The 21,344-nt window shown below is 31.1% G+C and overlaps 2 protein-coding genes across 2 annotated transcripts; both read left to right on the top strand.

The window, feature by feature from the left end:
- Positions 1-1,114: 1,114 nt before the first annotated feature.
- On the top strand, positions 1,115-7,579 carry LOC132735542 (uncharacterized). The gene is made up of 5 exons (XM_060722498.1): positions 1,115-1,800; positions 1,948-1,990; positions 2,508-2,699; positions 6,463-6,610; positions 7,085-7,579. Exons 1-5 carry the CDS (start codon positions 1,312-1,314, stop codon positions 7,308-7,310), a joined length of 1,098 nt encoding a protein of 365 aa, XP_060578481.1. The 5' UTR covers positions 1,115-1,311; the 3' UTR covers positions 7,311-7,579.
- A 5,959-nt stretch (positions 7,580-13,538) lies between these two features.
- LOC132735544 (uncharacterized) lies at positions 13,539-18,069 on the top strand. The gene is made up of 2 exons (XM_060722500.1): positions 13,539-13,881; positions 14,940-18,069. The coding sequence occupies exon 2, from the start codon at positions 14,984-14,986 to the stop codon at positions 16,394-16,396; it is 1,413 nt and encodes a 470-aa protein (XP_060578483.1). The 5' UTR covers positions 13,539-13,881; positions 14,940-14,983; the 3' UTR covers positions 16,397-18,069.
- Positions 18,070-21,344: the final 3,275 nt, after the last annotated feature.

Below are 21,344 nucleotides of genomic sequence, written 5' to 3'. Positions count from 1 at the left end.
TTCAATACACCTTTCTATTGGACCGTACTCAGTTTAATAATATGATCGTCACATCAAATAGGTTAAAAGGAAGGAATCAAATTACATTCTTATTCCAGTGATTTCAACAAAACAACCATTGGACATATTAAGTAATGACACATAAAAATGTTAACAAATCAAGTCAAATCAACAAATAGTTCCGCCAAATACTTTGATAATCATTGGAATTTTAAGAATTGTATTTTAAAGTATAATAAAATTGCTAGTCAGTTTAATGCCAATGATTGGTGACTGAAGTTAAACATATAATTAAAAATATATTTCTTATAACTAGGAAGTTTTGTGTTTGATGAATAACTGTTTACTCAAATAAAGATTTAAGTTTAAGGAGGAAGTTAAAATTTAATTAAATGTCTGTTGTAACTACATTTAAAATATACTGGGTGAAATATACAATATATGTATGATATCATAATTGTTCGAAAGCGGACGTACGTAGATAAAACTACAATATTTTTTAAATTGCTCTCTTATACCGTCACATGTATAACCGAAGAAACAAAAAAATATATATAACAGATTTTTGCTGTTCGTATCTATGTTACTCCGTTTTTTAATAAAAAGATTTTACCTTCACATACATTTTTTTGCAGGATTATTAAATTTCGATGAGAGAAACGAGTATTCTCGTGTCTGTTTATTTTAAACAAAATATGTACACGCAGGATACACAAGACAACTAATTTCTCTTGATCACACGATGCACAAGCGAGAGTTCAAATGCAACTTATTCTTCTTGAAGATATGCATTTACACGAACGATACACAAGGACAGTTCGAATACAACTAATTCTAATTACTCTTGAAGATGCGCATTAAAACGCACAATATACAAACGAGAGTTCGAACACAACTAATTCCCCTAGAAGATATGCATTTAAACGCACAACATACAAGCGAGAGTTCGAACACAACTAATTCCCCTTGAAGATATGCATTTAAACGCACAACATACAAGCGAGAGTTCTAACACAACTAATTCCTCTTGAAGATATGCATTCACACGCGCGATACACAAGCGAGAGTTCGAACACAACTAACGTCTCTGAATATTCCGAGGAAACAGATGTGTCAGACGAAGACATTACTTCCGGGTACAATCCAAAAACACACTCGAGACAAGGTACTAAAAATGCGGATGAGGAGTTTTCTACACCCGCCACAGGCTTTTACACCCAGTGCCATAGGGAGAAACCACACTTTGCACCTGTACAGTCTCAATTGACAAGCAACCGAATACCATTCAAAAGACAACAGCCAGATACATTAATGAAAAACGAGGGCAATACACAAGAAGCAATCCCGTTGCTTAGAGATGACTGGGTAAGAGAAGAATGTAAGAGATTCTTCAAATCGGAGTATTCTAAAATTTCAAAACTCAAGAAAAGCTATAAGAGTTTAAGAAAAATGTTCTTAATCCTAGCGATTCTATGCATCGTGTTGATAATTTGTACGATTTCTGTTCTGGCAGTTATTTTGGTTTCATTTCGAATGGAAACCCGTCCAAATGGCAATGACAAATCTGAAAGTCATGGAATATTTAAAACAATGGAAGTGGCTTTTAAAGAAATTTTATTCGAAAAACTTCGTTCACAAAGAGCTAAAGAAATAATACGAAGGCAAATTTTCTGTGATAAATGCCAAGAAAAAGGAAGACATTCATATCAAAGTAAAGACTTTGGAGACCCAGGTGAACTGGAATGTTGTCAGGAGAATGCATTTAATGACTTTACAACGTTCAAAGACACATTTACTGAGGTATATATTGTTCAAATTATATAATTATGTGATTTGCTTTAAATAATAAAGGAATTAATATGTTTTTAAATGTTTTCATTGTATTGCTGTGGTATGATTTCCATAATTATGAACAGTGCTAGTAATTGTCTTTATTTGTTTCCGCAGAAATTAGAAAAACACTCTTCGAGTTTACAAGAGCATCACAACAGTAAGTTACATCTTGTAATGTTAATTTCTTTTGTTAAAAAGGGAATGGCAATTAAGAATTTAAAAACCTCAACTGTCCAACGCATTGAGTGGTCATGCCGACCCGTTCTCTATTCTATACCTCTCTCTCTCTCTTCCTCTTTCCTCCCCCTCTCTCTATCTCAAAAGAAAAAGAAGAAAAATAAAAATAAATTGAAAAATGCCTGTAAATATATGTGATATATGGTTCTAATTTAATTACTTAATTCCCTTCATTTATGAAACATACTTAGTAAATTTATGAAACTTGTTGAAGATTTTCCAGCATTCATCTAACTTACGAACTCCATAAACGGTAGGTCAAGCAAAAAAGACAGCAACTTTGAAATATCCCCCTATTAATTTCAGGTAAATTATAATTTACAATAAATTTTCAAACAAACCATCGTATTAAACTATAATGAATCAGTCTTTATAAAATGAATTACCAATGGTTCAGCTGACTTACCATTGGCGCTATTAATTGTCTTTGTTTCTAGGGATTATCAAGTTAGAAGACGAAGTAATTATCCTTCAGCATAACAGGGAAAATAAAGACGTGCATAGACATTCTGCATCATCGCAAAGTATATTTGAAAGAACCGTTTTGCAAAGTCGAGTGGCAGTCAATAACAAACTATTGAATAAATTACTAAACTGGAAACGTTCTTCTATGCAACTCAAAGGAAACGGTAATTAAATGTTCAAAGTTATTATTCATGATCAGTTAAAATAATTATGCTCTTGGCAATTTAGATTGAGAAATGGGTAACTATCGAAACCGGAGTTACACTTTCCATGTTCTACACAGAATTTAAAAATACATTCATTTTTAATGGAATAGAGACTATATACACATTTTGATATTCACCCTTAGGATAAAATGCCTGCTTTTTTAATTAATAAAAAGCATGCATTTTATCCTAAGGGTGAATATCAAAATGTGTATATAGTCTCTATTCCGTTATAAATGAATGTATTTTTAAATTCTGTGTAGAACATGGAAAGTGTAACTCAGGTCTTTTAATATATGTCTGTGATATGCAGGCAGCATGACATTGGATGCATTTTCAATATTCGATTCAATTTTGTTCCGCCGATTGTGTTCTTGTTTACGACACACGAATTCATTTAATTGGAGACCGTTCACTCCTTTTCATGTCAGCCTCATTTGTCACCTTCATATAATACGATCAACAAATGTTTCCTTCTTCAAAGTTTCAACACAGTCATACTGCTTAGACCGGTGCAAGTGCACATACCACTATCTTTGAGTGGGCTTTATCAAAAACTATCTTGCATCATTTAAGGTTTGCTTGAACCAAAGATAAAGGACTTGGGCGGTAACTTTACAGCGAGGTACATAAACATGCTCAATCAAACCGAGTCTGCAACATTTTCAATTTTGTCGTTTTGGCCGTTCTTTAGGTATTCCATTTTCTATATTTTGTCGGATTTAGTCGCATTCTTTTTGGATTGTGTATTTTTCTACTTGGTGATTTTAATAAATTTTTATTCGTTATAACTCATAGGTTAAAATAAACACTCTGACGTCATACCTAAAAATAGATAGAGGTTGTCAAATGTACATGTATTATAATTACCAATCACAGGGAATTGTTATTTATATATTTTTGCTTAGTGTATCATTTGTACAATAGTTAAACGTTCATGCCAAATTTAGACAAAAATGAAATTGAATACTAGTATTTTAAAAATAATCGCTGATATAATTACCATTGGTAAGCCAACAATGACAATAAATATATGAAATAAAACAATTAGCTTATTAGTTGTCAATATTTAAAGGGGAATTTAGAACAAAGTCCGAAAATAAAATAAAAAATACTTTGGAAAATATCCAATAACTAGGTGATTTAAAATAATAGTAAAAATTGTTGTTTATAATTTTAATAAAACAATTTCATCCAAGTCAATATTTGCATGAATATACTTTGTATTTTAGAATTCATTTTATTTAGTTATGTCTATTATTTTTGGCGTCCGCGCCGAAGCGCGGCGCCTTTTATGTAATGAAATCAGATTTTGTGAAAGGGCGACAGCAACTTCTCGAGCCTTTATAGTTGTTCATAATAAAAGTCGATCATTCCGATCGGTATGAGGGTGCTTGATTATTAATTACAATGAATAGCGAACTGGAGAATTTCGAATTATTAATTAACCTTTTCCGTCAATAAATCGCGCTCTTCGGGGTATTTTTATTTATCATTTTGAAGTACACAGTGGGTTATTATGGTATGTTATTCCGAAAGCTGTAAATAGAATGTTGAGTTGATAACCTAAATATTCCGAAAATCTATTTATAGATGTACTCTTGTCGGTAATTCCCGGTCTCTCCTGGTCTATTTTGACGACCGGCGAATAGTACCACACGTTTATTGTCCGGTCTCTTCCGGTTTTGGAGTAGATGTTTGATATCGTTACAGAACAGAACAAATATTTTACAGATAAATAAGCTTTTTTTCAAAATGAATGTTTGTCACTTAGTTTGGTTACAATAATTAATAAAAATAGATCAACTCTCAAATTTATTGATTATTGTTATACATAAACATACAATTCGAAAAAAAAACCAACAACACAAATCGCATGTTTTATTTTATCTATCTGAGATAAAAACAATAAATATGTACAATAATTGAGAAAAAATGTACATTTTTATGGCATTAATATGACACTATCAACTTTGAAACATTTTATTTAATTTGTTATTCGTGTTTAGTAAAGATGCCGAGGAATTATTCAAAGTTACAAATCAGATTTTATGAATTATTCAATTGATTGATAATTTAAAAAATGATAAAGAAAAATACAAATGTATATACATGTATATGGTTTAAGAATAAACAATATTATATATTGAAAGTTTAACCATAATTTACTGACTTTTTCCTGTTGAGTTTTGACTTATAATCGTCGGTCATTATGACAATTTGTTCTTAAAATAGTAGTAAACGTAAAAACTCAGTATTAAAGTAGTGCATAAAACACAAAAAAGAAAAGAAAACAATATTCATAAAATCTGTATTTTTTTATTAAAAAAGATATTACAATTAGTGTATAATAAACATTTATGCTCAACATGGTAATACAACAAGTGTCATATTGTTACTAAGTGTGAACAGATAGCTTAAGTGGGGGTCTTCGCTAATAGCGATAACATAATAAGGGACAATTACACAAGTGTGGTGTTGATCATGCGTTACTCATATGGATTATAAATGATTGTATACATGTATATCCGTTGCTATTAATAACCACGATCATAAAGAAATAGCAAGTAGTATTCTAATTTCTAGCATGCCAATCAAAGTTATAAATAATGAACAATGTCTTTCGTTCGTTCATTCATAAGTGATATACAATTCTGGTAAAAACCAATGAACCATTGAACAGTTTATAAGAATATCTTGTCATTATATATCTACTAGTTCATCTGCACCTGCTGCATATCTTGTTTGGACGCCCTTTGATGCTAAGCATCAATGCTTTTCTTGTTCTTATTTAGAACACATGCATTTTTTATACTCCATCTCTCATGGAATTACACATACGTTTCGCAATTAAGGTTTGATTTGCCTAATCCCGATGTATAAGTTCCTCTGCAGATGTTTCTGAATGATAGATTTCACTATAATTGTGGTTTAACGTTAGGTTCTGCTTAAGCCGGTGTTAAGGGGTGGACAGTAGCTTGCACATGGCAACTTTCTTTCATGAACAGGCTTCTTTTTAACCAAACCTGTAACAGTTTCCTTTTTTCCGTTTGAAGTGTTCTTAAAGGCTTTCGGCTTTCTATTGAAATAGTTGAAGAAATCAAAATCAAAATATTATTATGTAAGTCGAATTAATAGATATTAAGCATTGATACAGAATTATTGAAGAAAATACATACCAACTGATAAAATAGGAATATACATGAGGTGAAGTTCAACCTTCGTCATTTAGTTTCGCATTTTCCGAAATCTAAACAGATTTAAATTTCTATCGAAGATATTGAAATGTAATTTAATCTAGATACAAATGACAGTGAAAAGATTTCTTAAGGTTTAATTTGTATGTTTAAAATACTTAAATGGGTATCGAACAGTTCACTTTATAAATTCGTTTGCAAATTTGTTAAGCGTATTTTCTTTAAAATATCTAAACGCCAATGAATGTATTGCTAGTTATACAATGAAAGTGGCCCTGTCATAGCCTACTGTACTTTCAAATAAGACCAGTCCGTTAAAGAGTTAAAATGTCATAAAGATTCTGAAAAAAAAGTGAGTAAACTTTTATTTTGCATGATGAAAAAAGATTCTTATAGTCTCAAGATTAGTCCGTAATGTTAAGGGTCGCCTACCAATTAGATGATTAAATATTTTCTTTCATAATTCAAATCGTGCTTATACATTCTATTTATATATATACAATTTATTGATTATATTTGTTTAGCAAAATCCAATTCTATTGAATGGCAACAAGATATTAAAATTGGAGACATCATTTCCACAAACAACAACGGATTGCACGTTCAAAGTGGCGGAACATTTTATATGTACACAAATATACAGTTCAAGAAAGATAATTGCACGGATGGCGAGTGAGTATCATAGGTTATGATATAAGTAATAAAATTTACGTACACACGTATAAAAAACATGATGATGTGATAGTTAATTACTTTTGTAAATTTCATTAATTTTAGAAAATATTATGAATAGAAAAAAAACAGAATTAACAAAAACCGCCAAAAACGGCAAAATTGAAACGTTTGCAGCATTGGTTTGATTGAGCCTGTTCATGGACAGCTACCGTTCATACCCCCTTGCATCGGCTTAAGCAGAATTCAACATTTAAACATGTTAAGCTCAGTTTGTTTTATTGATTTAGTAAAAAGATGATGTGTAAGTGATAAACGCCTGACTACATAGAACTGTAGTAATAGGGACAGTTCTGAATGGATGAAATAAAATGGCATTCCTTGGCTTCAGAAAAGTAACAAATGAAACTGATGAATTTATAAAACATGAAGATGTCTATACATTATTACCATCTTTTGTCTGTTATTTTTCAGGGTGTTTCAATATGAAATAATAGAGGACAGTGGAGGGCATAATAATGCTATAGCACATGTTAGGCAGAGTTGCATGGGTGTCACGAACTCCTTCTCACTATCCTTAAATTTTCAAAAAGTCATTAAGGTACCGAGTCATGAAACCGCTTCTTACTATCTAAACGTTATTTCTCATTCGTTGTCCCCATATCCTTGGGCCCATGTATTCGGTATCCTGGAAATTTGAGTTGCTGTCAGGTTTTCTTTTCAAATCTGATCTGATTATAGTTGTTTATTTATATATGAAGAGGGATTTATAATTATAACAAGAGTATAATGGATTAATGGCAAATTTTAACGATCTCAGTTTTGTTGTTGTTGCCGATGATTTTATGTATATGTATATGTTGCTACCTATGTAATTATTTATTGTATGTTTTATTTGTTAAAATATAATATATCATGTTTTATCATTTCCATTTCATGCTTGTAAGCATATATGGAATTGATAAAATTGCTCAACAGTAGAATTTAGTCATTTTACTGTCAAACAGTTGTGTTATATTGTCTAACATTTTAAATCAAGATATTTTTGGATTGTGCAAAATTGGTACTATTAACCGCTTTCAGGGACCTGGATCATCTTTTTAACGCCTTGTTTGTTTCATTATTTCAAATCATATTAGAAATAATGTCCAAAACGAAGGTACTTAAGATATGTAATCGATCACTTGAAGCATTTTTTTACAAGTGCATAATGCTTAAAATATATATGAATAAATTGGACGGGAAACCGCTTTGTAATCAAAACAAACGCTAAGAAATTTTTTTAATACGCATGCTCATGGTTTTTTGAGGGAAATAGATGCAATACATTTTGTTTGTGAAATATATGAGTTTGAACGAGGACCAAAATTGTTCAAGAAATTTCATGGAAAGCTCAAAAATGAAAAAAGTTGCTTGTTGTACATTGTATTATAGGGCAGACAAATCAACTACATGTATGTTTATTGTGTATTACTGTACATAATATATGAAATAAAGGGCATGCATATCAAATATTAAAATTGTTACAGTTTATATGTTTTTGTTCTATCGTTTGTTTATAATTATTTTATCAAATATGGCACGTGCAGAAGATAAAAACAGGTGTTTTCACCGAACAATACGGTTTGTTTTCATTTGTATAATCCAGGTGCCACTTGTCTCAATTTCATAAAATGAAAATTATACCAGTATTCACTTTAAGTAGCTATATATTTGCAACAAACAAACGACTGACAGGAATAAACGGAATAAACCTATGAACTAGAAAAAAAAGAATAACTTTCTATAAAGAAATGCTGAATAAAGAGCTTAACTGAATTTAACCATGTTTTCGACATCTTGGAGAATACTTAAAATCAGCCCATGATTATACAAACAAAGTGTCGCATGGCCGAGTGGTTAACGCTTCGGACTAGTATACTAATGATTGCTATCTGTATGGGTTCAATCCTCATCAGGGGCGCGTCGTTGTTTTCATAAGCAAGGAGGTTTACACTTATAAGTTATACATGAACGGATTCGAAAGTGTGTCAATAAGCTTATACATTCCTAAACTTAAACAATTGTATAAACCAAAAGATAAAAAAGCCTTTAAGAGGATGCTCTAGCTGAACATTAAGCTGGAACTTCTTCATATACTTTTCTTTTGGTTTGTGTATGTGTTTTATGTGTTTGTTTTCGCAAAAAAGAGAAGAATATTTATATTAAAAGCTATATTTTGTATCGAATTTCCACATTTGTGTCATGTACACCCCCCCACCGATAAGTATGTCCTTACTCTGTTATTCAAGGTAACTTGAATATTTATTACGTCATATTATACAATACGGTGATTTCCAAAAATGAAATAACCTAATATGTACACAGAATTAAATCAAGTTTTAAATTGTAATACGTAAATGTAACTATTTAAAGACTCCTACAAAGGTTGTCAATATTAAATTAAAGCGGGCGCAGTGGTCTTAAGTGATAATACTCTTTCACAAGAAAATCAGGGACACATGATCGATCCAGTTAAAAACGGATGTATCTTTAAAAAAAGTTATTATATTATTCCTTCATACCTTGGATGAAAAGAATCAATTGATTCTCCAAGACAGAAGTAATTTCTGTAACCCCTGACTTTTAATAGAAGGAAGTTAGTAGTCTATATGGGTTTCTGGTGGCAACTTTTAATAAACTTATTGAGAACCAAGGAAGAAATCAGATGACTCAACATTACTATTAAAAAAAAAGAAACAGTAAAGCAACAGCAACAACGTCGGAAAAATAGCTATGCGCTATTTATCTTTGTAAAAAAAGATAATAAAAAAGACACAAACCAAGATAGAAAAACAAAACAAAAACCCGAAAAAACACCTATTTTCTACAAGGTTATTTTTGGCACACTTATAAACTTGTAAGTAATTTTATCTAATAGATTACCGCAGCATGTGATATTTGTGTCATTTAGATATAACACTTGACATAATGAACTTTAGGTCAAGGTAAAACTTGTTTTTGTCACATTGTTACAAGAGCGTTATCAAATTTCAAATTATGCCCTATCCATTATCTGCATTTTCTAATTAATCTTTGGTGAGTTTATCTATGGTGGCATATTTCTGCCACCAGATAACCTGATAATTAAGTAGTTAATTAAGAGGTTAACTAGTTACGTAACTAGTTAACCTGATAATTAACTAGTTAATTAAGAGGTTAACTAGTTACGTAACTAGTTAATTTTTTTAATAAAGAAAAGATCATAACGGGAAAAAAATGCATGTTAGTGCCTGCAAACTGCCATCCCTTATTGTAAGCTTAATATTAAGAGGTTAACTAGTTACATAACTAGTTAACCTGATAATTAACTAGTTAATTAATAGGTTTACTAGTTAAATAAATACTTAACTAGTTAACCTCTTAATTTTAAGATGATGATATAATAAAAGGATGGCAGTTGCAGGCACTAACATGCATTTATTTCCCGTTATGATCTTTTCTTTATTGAAAAAATTAACTAGTTACGTAACTAGTTAACCTCTTAATTAACTAGTTAATTATCAGGTTAACTAGTTACGTAACTAGTTAACCTCTTAATTAACTAGTTTGTTATCAGGTTATCTGGTGGCAGAAATATGCCACCATATTTATCAATAACGTGACTTGTTAAATACATGTGAGTTGAATGCTTTGAAAAAAACAAAACAAATCTTTTATGTTTTTTTTATATTCAAATTGTCTGGTTTATTAATTTTTTATTGTATTTAATTTTATAAACACTTGTATTATATTTCTAAACCATTATAATGCGAAAAATATGTTAAATATATACATATAAATCGAGCGTCCTACTGAACAAGAAAGTGTATAACCTTGGTTGTTATCATAAAAAACGTTTGTTTATATGTTCTGTCACAAGTTATCTTAGTAAGTAGACTATAGACAGTTTATTACGCCGTTTATCACAAGAAATATGTTTTGTTTTTTTCTTGATAGAATAAGTAATGCTTTCATTTGCTCTGCTCTATTTCTAAAGTGAAGTTTTTTTGATAATGAAAACACACATTTCGGTAAAGAATTTAACTTTCTTTAAAGTATCATTCTTATCAAAGGCTCATATTGGGTTAAAATCGTAAGTTGGTACATTTGAACTGGTCAATTAACGCCAAATACATTTGTTAAAAGTAATCATGTTACTGCGTTATGTTAATATGGCGAGTTTTGTGGCGTACGATTTTTTCAAGTGTTACGTAATAATTATTCTACCTGTACGTCGTATACTAGCTTTCGCGTGCACATGTAACCGCCTAATACATATACCTATCACGTGACGAGCTTATATAACAATCGCAAGCGCGCACGTGATGAATAAATGATGTTATGCCACCGTACCTAACCCCTTTCCTCATTCGTTAATGGTTAGAGGCTTTTCATTGAGGTGGGGTCTGTATGAAAATGGTTGATGCTGAAAGGATAACCATTTTACCATTCTCGGTCAGAGTTAAAGATTTTACAACAACAACGACAACAACAACATAAACAACAAAATAAAAACAAACAAAAACAATTATGAAAAAAACAAAAACAAACGAACACAAAACGAATCTGATACACATGATATGCAGATGTGAATTTACAGCAAATGACATTTATTTTTTAATTAAACAGAAAAAAATTGTAATTTATTTAAACCTTTTAAACCAAGGGATATAACTACAAATAAATAAGCAAAATCCTCACAGTGATTACCTCCCTTGGCAGAATTGTACTGATAAAAGGGAGATCACTGCGTAGGAGATTGATAAATAAGATTAGCATAACACCAGTGGTGAACTACCTTGGAATTTATAATGCCCGAATAACTTTACTACAATTATAGACTATACATGTATTACCGTGATCTTAATCATAAACATACTAGCTACGTTTTCGGATGATTTATTTGTAAGAATGTCATTAAAATGTTTTATCAACGGACGGGACAAATAATGGATTTACAACGTATCAACAGTAGTGTTGGAGTCTAACATTCCCACCGTCCGCGACGAAGCGCGACGCCCTATATGGTTCGTGAAAGGGCAGCGCCTTTTCGTCGGTCATAATAGCCGATCATTCCGATTGGTAAGAGGGTGTTTGATCATCAAAAATGAAAAGTCGCGATTGGTACAATGAATAGCGAACTGTACAATTGCGCAGTGCAAACATATTCAAATCAAATTATCTTATCCGTCAATTAATTTGCGTTCTTAGGTTTTTTTAATTAATCATTTTGCAGTACACAATGGGTTATCATGTATGTTATCGTTGTACCTATAAATAGAATGATGACCTTAACATTGTGAAAGTCAGAAAATCTATTTATAGAAGTAGTTTTAGTTTACGAAACGGTCATTCGTGTCGCGCTATGGTAATAAATGACGGACTGGAGAATTTTGCAGGAAATGAAATACAAACATATTCAAACAATTAATTGCCCTCTTTATAAATCTAGAAAAAGTTTAAGTGGGCCATTTTTACGAATTGTTATATGAAAGTATAATCATTTTGAAATTGTCTTTCCGTTTGTTCTTTCCGGTTTTCTTTTTTAGACTTTTACCGTGAATATTTAAATAGTCCTAGCTCATAACTTTAAATGTCGCTTTTATTTTCACGTTGTGCGACAGTTAACAGGTCTAGTAGTAGTATACTATAAAACCTATTCGCTGTTCAAGTCTCTTTAGCTAAAATCGACAGTGATTTTTTGAAGACAATCGATTTTATGGTAGTTTGAGTGGAATGTTGGTTTGCCCAATATTGTGACATTTTCACTGTACAATTTTAACGTGTGTTGTTATGGGTTAATTGATAAGAATGTAAGCACACTGGTGGGTCAGACGAGAAATTCTTTAAAATAGTAGATTGACCTCGCAATAGATAAATTAACACACTTTGTTCATTTTGACTACTTATTTGTATGTTCCAAAGAAAATACCACATGAACTTGAAATTCTATCAAATATGTATGATAATATCCAAAAATCCCCCCTATATAGTATAAATAAACTTATACCATATAGGGAGTATATTTGGGATATCATAGACCTGTATATTTCGGATATTATCCTTAATGTTGATAGAATTTCAAGTACATGTGAAAAAAACAAAAACATTTTATATTCATATCATCTCTAGCATGTCTACCAAAGTTCATGATGAACAATGTATTTTGTCCGCCCATTCATAAATGATATACAATTCTGGTAAAAACCAATTAATCATTGAATAGTTATAAAAATATCTGGTCATCATGTCTACTAGTTCATTGTCACTTTTTATTTAGATCATTATAATTATTATGTATTTTTTTTTATTTCTACACTACTGTAAAGTCTTAATTATATTGTGATAATGTTTTGTACGTTAACATACGCACTGTTCGTTATCTTGTAAATATGCTTTTATTTTGTCATCATGGGCTTATAAGCCTTATTTTATTGAAATAAATTATCTGTCTGTCTGTCTGTCATGTAAAACATGATTTTTTTAGATTTTTAGACAAGATGATATTATAAAATAATTTTATATTAGTATATTATTTTAAGAAAATAAATGAACATTAATGAATCTACTTAAGATGTTTTTATATATATTTTTAACAGGAGGTTTAATATAGAACCCCAATTCTTGTCAAGCAAACTTCAAGATAAGCCTTGTTTGTGAATGATAGGCAGTTATAATTATGTGTCGTACACACCCAATGCTAAAATAAATGATAAAGAACTGATAGGTGAATTTATCTGCCTTAAAAATCTTTATTATCTAAAATTTTGTAAAGTCGTTATTTAAGTCTTATAGATAAAACAAAAATGTAATTGGATCAATTACACGTACTATACTGGAACGGTATTCCGTAAGAACGACACAATAAAATGAATACAATCTGCTGTATGACAATATTTAGGGATATCAAATTTCCTCTAATATTGATCGTGTAGGTGTGCGTGGGTTTATAATTTTATTGAATGTAATTACATTAAAGACTGTTACGTAACATGATAGGAAAGTACAAGGTTATTTCCTATATTATTTTGCAGTTAATTGTTCGTCAACTTGCATTGATGCAAGTAGCTGTTTCCGACTATTTCAGGGATGATGAGCCAGACATTTAAATATAGATTAATCTAGCGTGAGATTTACTGATACAATATTTAAGCGTCGGTTTTTCATATATACAAAACGTAACATAGCGTATTCATAAAAAGGAAAAGGATATTATAAGATTTTTTCTGGAATAAACTAGGACAGGACCGGTTAGTATTTTATAAGTTTTGTTTATTTACATATTAACGTAGAATTATTTATGTCTTGTAAATGATACGGGTCGCCGGTGGCAAAATCAGAAGACCAAGTTGTAAATCGGAGATATATTCAATACGTAAATGTAGCATGAAACTGTCAAAAAGAAAACATAAAACGGTGAGGGGCATCCGTGACCTAGTGGTTGAGATCGTTAACAATAAAAGATATACTTAAGCGTAAAACCATTTGTCAATATCTCTGTTAACTTGCCTCTCACTGCGTGACTTTTTATTCCTTCATGTGAGGAAATCATCTACTTAGGTGCCCGTTCGTGCCACGGGAGGGACCCGAGGTCTTCATCCACCAGTTAAGCTGGAAGGTCGTCATATGTCCTATACTGTGTTGGTGCCACGTAAACCCCCCCCCCCCAAAAAAAAAAAAAAACAAAAAAAAAAAATTAAAAAAATATTAAAAAAATAAGATAAATAGATAAAAAAATTAATAACTAAAAAACCTAAAAAATAAATATATATAAATAAATAAAAATAAAAAGTAAATAAACAATAAAAAGGATAAGAAAAAGAAACAGTTTTCTTGATAGTGATATATGTATACTAAATAAATGACACAGTTGTTTTTTTTTTTGCGTGATATTATAATTATATGTTTACCTAGTGACAACTTAAACAATATGATAACGTATCCATACCGGGATAGTGGACTTGACCACCACGTTACTAGATTGTACAGTTAAATACTTCCGGTTTTATTTTTAAGACATTGATAGACATATCATGCAACTCACTATAAGGAGGGTCATTTTAGATTAGATAAATACAAATGTATGTTATATATACATGTATAATACAAATTACAAACATTAGAATATAACATTAACTTAAGAGTAATTTAAATGGTCTTCTACATTCCCAGATTGCAATATGAAGGTCGTACAAACTTAACAGTGTTATGTAAAAGGTCTTGAGAGTGAATGGAAAATGGTCTTGCACTATAAAGTATGTTATACAAATAAACGTTAGAAAGCATACATTAGTTATCTTCATTTCAGATTTCCTTGATACATCAATATACTGATTGGTCAAATTGTATCAAATGGCTAACATAAGAAGGGATCGCCAGTGCATTGTGGAAGTATTTCAGCATCACACCCGGAGGGACTTTGATATTAGCAGCTTCATTGAAAAACTGAAAAAACTAAATTTAATAGATCAACGGCAATGCAATAATTTGCATAGCACACTAGACGATTCTGGATATGTTCAAATCGCTGAGCTTCTACGTAATTTGTTGCCCCTTTTGTCGTATGACAACGTTTGTTTTCTATTTGAAGAAGAGGGGTATACTGATATCGCTTCTGATCTAAGAACAAAAAGGTATACAATTCGTTACAGGAGACTCCCACAAATAGAAATGCCTCATTCTAAACGGACACATGATTACTACCAACATATTAAAAGCTGCATAGATAATAATTTGTTTTGGGGTGATAAAAGAGTAATATTAATGCAATTCATATACAAACAAGATGAAAAAATCATGATGAGTAGTGATGAAATATCGGTCCATGATCGACAGTTTGCCATGGAGCGAAAAGCAGCAGCTACAGTTTTACTAATTCAGCAATACAAGGACGTTGAAGAACGCAAACGAATATTGCATCAAGCAATAGGTACAGAAACGAACGGGGTTGATAATACATCATTGCAAATTGTTTTCCATTCAAAAATGGCAATAACAGAAGTTGAAGCAGGTAATATTCGGAAAGCTGAAGAGCATATCGTTAAAACAAAAGAGTTCTGTTTAATGTATATGCCTTGTTTTGCGGTAACATCCGCGTTCCATGACATTGAGTATACATATAAATGTCTTTACTTTAAAAACCCATCAGACGAAATGTTGGAAAAGATTCTCGTTGAAGGAGATATAGCTATTCAGAGTTTGAATGAAGAAAGTGAGGACGTTCAAAACCTCTGGAGAAGAATAATGCTATTGTTTATGGCATTATCATTGTTATTCATAACAGCAGATTTCGTGGTTTGCGACATAACGAAGATCAAAACAATTCATAAGAAACGCGCAAAGAAAATTTTGAAAGAGATTAAACGCTGCAGTCATGAAATCCAAATTCGGCGGCAAATGATATTAAATCTGTGTTTAGCCGTACTCGAGGAAGAAAATAATATTAAAGCCGCCGAAATGTATGCGAAACATGCAGTAAACAACGCAGAAAACGGTGGTTGTTTCCGTGATATAGAAAACCAAAATGTTAAGGCATACTTGAAAAGTATTCAAAGAAAAATGATTGCACAAAAAATAAGAAAATGTTTTATGCTTGTTTCTATTATAATTGGAATATGCTTTGGAATTCACTGTTTCATGGTTTATTTCACAACTGATGATAAATGTATCGTTTTCCTAATATATTGTTCTACAACGACTATTTGTGTGATTCTTGGTAACTATTTTAGTCAGGTTTTTCCATTTTCTTTCATGTCACGAGATTAAAAACTTAAGACATTATGCATTTTAGATGACTTTAGATAATTGTATGTTTTTAATGCATTATAATTGACATATAGATTTATCTCATTGTAACAATTTAAAACCAATGTAATATATATCAAATTTTTATTGCATTGTAGAAGAATAATGCAAGGTTCAAGGTCAAATGCGCAAGAGTATAAATACGAAGGTCGATAGGTCTGATTAATAATAATTATTAAAATGCATTTAAATAATAAACAATGCATTATTGCAAGAAATTTAAGCTTTTTCCGTTCTAGCATGCTTATAAAAAGAAACAATTCATAAGAAACGCGCAAAGAAAATCTTGAAAGAGATCAAACGCTGCAGTCGTGAAATCCAGATTCGGCGGCAAATGATATTAAATCTGTGTTTAGCCGTGCTTGAAGAAGAAAATGATATTAAAATCGCCGAAATGTATGCGAAACATGCAGTAAACAACGCAGACAATGGTGGTTGTTTTCGTGATATAGAAAAACAAAATGTTAAAGCATATTTGAGAAGTATTCAAAGAAAAATAATTGCACAAATATAAGAAAATGTTTTATGCTTGCTTTAATTGTAATTAGAATTCACACAGGCGCGGAGCTATTTGTGTTTTCTATTTTTTTTGTCCATGGACCCGATTTTTATCAATTAATCCCTTCGATTTACAGCTAAAAATAAATTCGGACGCACGATTTCCTTTCGATTTTTTTATGTAAACTCATATATTGGTCTCCCCTTCGGTGATAATGAATGAGAACGGGAACAAAGCTATAAATAGATATGACCTTAACATTGAGAAAGTCCGAAAATCTATTTATAGACGTAGTTTAATTAACCGCTAAGGTAATTGAACGAACTGAAGAGTTTTGCAGAATGAAATGAAAACATATTCACCCTTATAACTTATCGAAAAAAATAAATAAATTAATAGCTCCCCTGATTATTTAAATCAACCCTGGTGTCCCGAATTTTTGCTATAGAAGTTGATTCCATTTTGTTTGAGTGGAATGTTGATTGGCCGAATACTGCCACATGTATTTTAACGTCGAGGTGTTATGGGTTTATTGATAGGAATGTAAACACACTGGTGGGTCAGACGAGGATTTTGAAACAATACAACAAAATAGTAGTCCCAATAAATCAAGTTACGATAGCTCTTTATTTATAACCTATGTCAAGTAGCTTTTATATCTTTGACTCCATGAACATCACACCGTACAATCAAATGGGCAGAGCGCAGTTCAAGCGTCGACAGTTGTACCGGTATATACATGTCGGCGACACTTCAACTGCTGTCTGCTTAATTGATTGTACGGTGTGAACATAATGTTAGTGAACTTCCTCATACCCTATGATACCTGTCTAAAAACAGGTAACAGCCTTCCATTGATAAATAGTGTTTCAATATATCAACATGCCATGCAAATTTATTCATGATTTTAAATGTACCATTATTTTTGTCAACGCGTATAACAAAAATATCCTGAATTTGGTCTTTTAGAAATTCATCCTTCCAGTGTGTGATTTTCTTTCAGTATTTATCTGAGACTTAAAATAAAGCTACTATATCTTAAGTCCAATGCATCAAAAGAAACCATTTCTGTTATATTACAATATTAGTCTCTTCTGTAACTATGTTTTATATGCTGTTTGTATCTTTGTTACAATTATAATAAAAAAAACAGACTTTGTTCAATTTGACTACTGTTTTGTATGTTCCAAATTTAATATTTTTATTTTTAGCAAGCCGACCAAAGTTCATGACGAACAATGTCTTTCGTCCGCCCATTCATCTATGATATACATGTACAATTCTGGTAAAATCCAATTAACCATTGAAAAGTTTAAGAGAATATCTGGTCATCAGATGTCTACTAGTTCATCGTCACCTGCTGCATTTCATGCCATGCTTGGACGCCATTTGATGCTTGTTTAACATGATATACCATTTGGCGCGCAACATGTAACGGACATTTTGAAAAATAAGGTCGATTTGGCTTATTTACATGTGGATTTTAATATTTCCTACAATGTTGATATTTGTTGAAAGTGAGTAAATTTATAGGTAAAAAAGTAAATGTACATGCTTTGATATTTTTATCATCTAATATAACTGACTACAGTAGTGACACAAAAAGAACAATGTTGCACACATCCCCTATCTCCAGGGTCAAGGTCGCACTTGCTCATTCAAGGTCAACATTGTCTTTTTGAGGGTATATATGGTGTGTCCGGTTCATAACTTTCTTATCTTTGAAGTGATTATGTAAATATACTTGCCACAATTGTTCACAATAATAAGACATTGTGTCGTGCGCAACAACCAGTCACCTACCTCCAAGGTCAAGGTCACACTTGGAGGTCAAAGATTAACATAGTCTGTTATAGGGTATTTTCATAGATCAAAGGATTTTGAAAATACTTGGCACAAATAGTCACTATAATAAGACGGTGTGTCATGCGCCACACCTGCATCCCTACCTTAAAGGTCAAGGTCACACTAAGAGGTCAAAAATTAACATAGTCTGTTATAGGGTAAATTTTGTGTCCGATCATAGTTCAAGGTATTTTGAAAATACTTTGCACAAATAGTTACAACAATAAGACGATAATGTCATGCACAACACCTGCACCCTACCTCCAATGTCAAGGTCACACTTAGAGGTCAACGCTTAACATGATAGATTTTTAATTTCCGTGTTTTATTTTATTTCTTTAATAAATTTAGTTTTGCAGTTGCAGATCTAGCATGTATCATTATTTTGGACTGAAAGTCCTGAGATCCATACCTCAATCTTTTGAAATTATTTTTAATAGCACAGTTTTAAGCTTCATATAAAAGTTCCCTGAGGCGCGGGACGTTGGTAACTCTGTTACAAATTCTTGTCTAAATAGAAAATGACTTGTGCACAGAAATGATTTGGTATGGTATCTGTAATAAGCGCATTCTTTTGCGAGGGGCATTGCAGCAACATTTGTACTTGTAACTTTTATATTAATAATATTAATCCTAATAAATTTGTTTGACAACGACAACTTCAGTGGTTCTTGGTTGCTATTTTAAACATATTTTTTCATATGGTTTCATGTCACGAAACTAAGAAATAGACTAAGAAACGGACTAAGAAACTTAAAGTTTTATGCATTTAAGATCAAAATATATTATTGTATAGGATGAATTTCATTTTATATTTATATGTTAATTTTATAGCGATTATCGAAGCATGTACGTTTAAAGATACTTCACCCTTAATCCCAGTATTTACAAATTCATACAATTGTTAAACGTAAATAGAACATTGGTCATAAGAAAATAAGCAATATTTTGTATTATTAAAGCGTTTGAAGAATAGGGAAATTTTGTAGATTTACATATCAATATGATATAATTAATAGATTAATTTATTTTTCGACATTCTCAATTAATTTGATTAACACTATCATGTTTTGTATGTATTTTATATGTAAATATTACTGATTGAATTTATTATGATTTGATTTCTTGATGCATGCATTGTATGTTATGATGATGGGTGTTGAGCCCAAGTCAGAAATGAAGTTTGTGTTCTGTTCCGTTTAATCAATTACATACATTTTTTTTTGTTTGGTACAGATGTAAATTTTCTCCATTCGATTTGTGTTATATAGCATTTTTATTTATAACATTTTTTTCTTTGACTTTAATATTGTAAGAGCTATTTCTCAACTGTTTTCATTGTGGCACGGGTTCAACGGCTACACGAACGCTGCACAAACAAAAGTAATTCAAGAATGTACATGTTACCCTTATTGGGTATTATTTTAAGCTTTTGAGGAAATTACTGATTAATCCGTGAAACTTAAATTATAATTTTATAGTGAACATTATCAAAATATGATTTCACGCTTATCTTCTTAATAATTTCCCCATGCGGTACCTCTTTTTGTTTGGTACGTATACGTCATGTTTTCTAATTTCGATTTGTGATATCATATTTACGACCAAAAACAAACAACACAATTTCTTTTATTAGGGCCCGTCTACACCTATCCAAGTCTTGAATGCAAGTATCATATTCTCTTGTATTGGATAATGTAGACACCCTACTTGAATGAGTTTTAAAGAGAAATTATGTGACATCCAAGAAGATAATTCCTTGCACGTTCTATTTTTCTACAAGTTTTTGGCTGTCAAGACACTGATAACACCGTTTGACACAAAACATGTGCCCCGAAGGGTTTTTTTTTTATTATTTTCTGACTTTTTGTTACTGATTCAGTGTTCATGATCTGTAAATTTTAGTAAATGTATAAAATATCTTTGTCAGAGGAACAGATCAATACACTGATGACTGATACACAGAAGAGCAAAAAAAATCAAAAAAAAAAAAAATCAATTTTTCAAGTAGTCAAAATGGATTTTAATTTAGTGAATAACTTTCATCAAATAAAAAATTTGCATCAATTTACCAGCTCAAAAAATAATTTTCTCACATTTTCCATCATTTTAAAAGAATGTACACATTTCAATTTCATTAACTCCATTGTTTTTAGCTTAAATTGCATCATTTTCCCGCTTTTTTTTCCCGCTTTTTTATTCACATATTTTACAGAAACATGATAGTATTTCAAAGACAAAGGTATAAATCGTGGGCAATCTTAATTAGAAATTTCAGTAAAAATTGTTCCAGATTAAATATTGAAAGGGCCATTTATTTAGCTTATCTAAATGTGACATGTAAGAAACTTGAATAGGTGTAGACACGGCATAAGCTAATGCTGTACAGACAAGTATGTAGTCATCATTGCGTTTTAAGCTAACGCTGTACAGACAAGTATGTAGTCATCATTGTGCAATATTTATTGCTTTTAAGTGGACTACTGATTTATTCGTGAACTGTTCATAAATACAAATATTATCAATATAATTTCGTTATTTCCCACCTTTTAATGAATTTAAAAC

This window comes from Ruditapes philippinarum, unplaced genomic scaffold, assembly GCF_026571515.1.
Source record: "Ruditapes philippinarum isolate M1 unplaced genomic scaffold, ASM2657151v2 ctg2352_1_1_1_1, whole genome shotgun sequence".
Classification (NCBI taxonomy): domain Eukaryota; kingdom Metazoa; phylum Mollusca; class Bivalvia; order Venerida; family Veneridae; genus Ruditapes; species Ruditapes philippinarum.
Note: the sequence above shows the minus strand (reverse complement) of the source record. Positions and strands in the feature narration are given on the sequence as shown.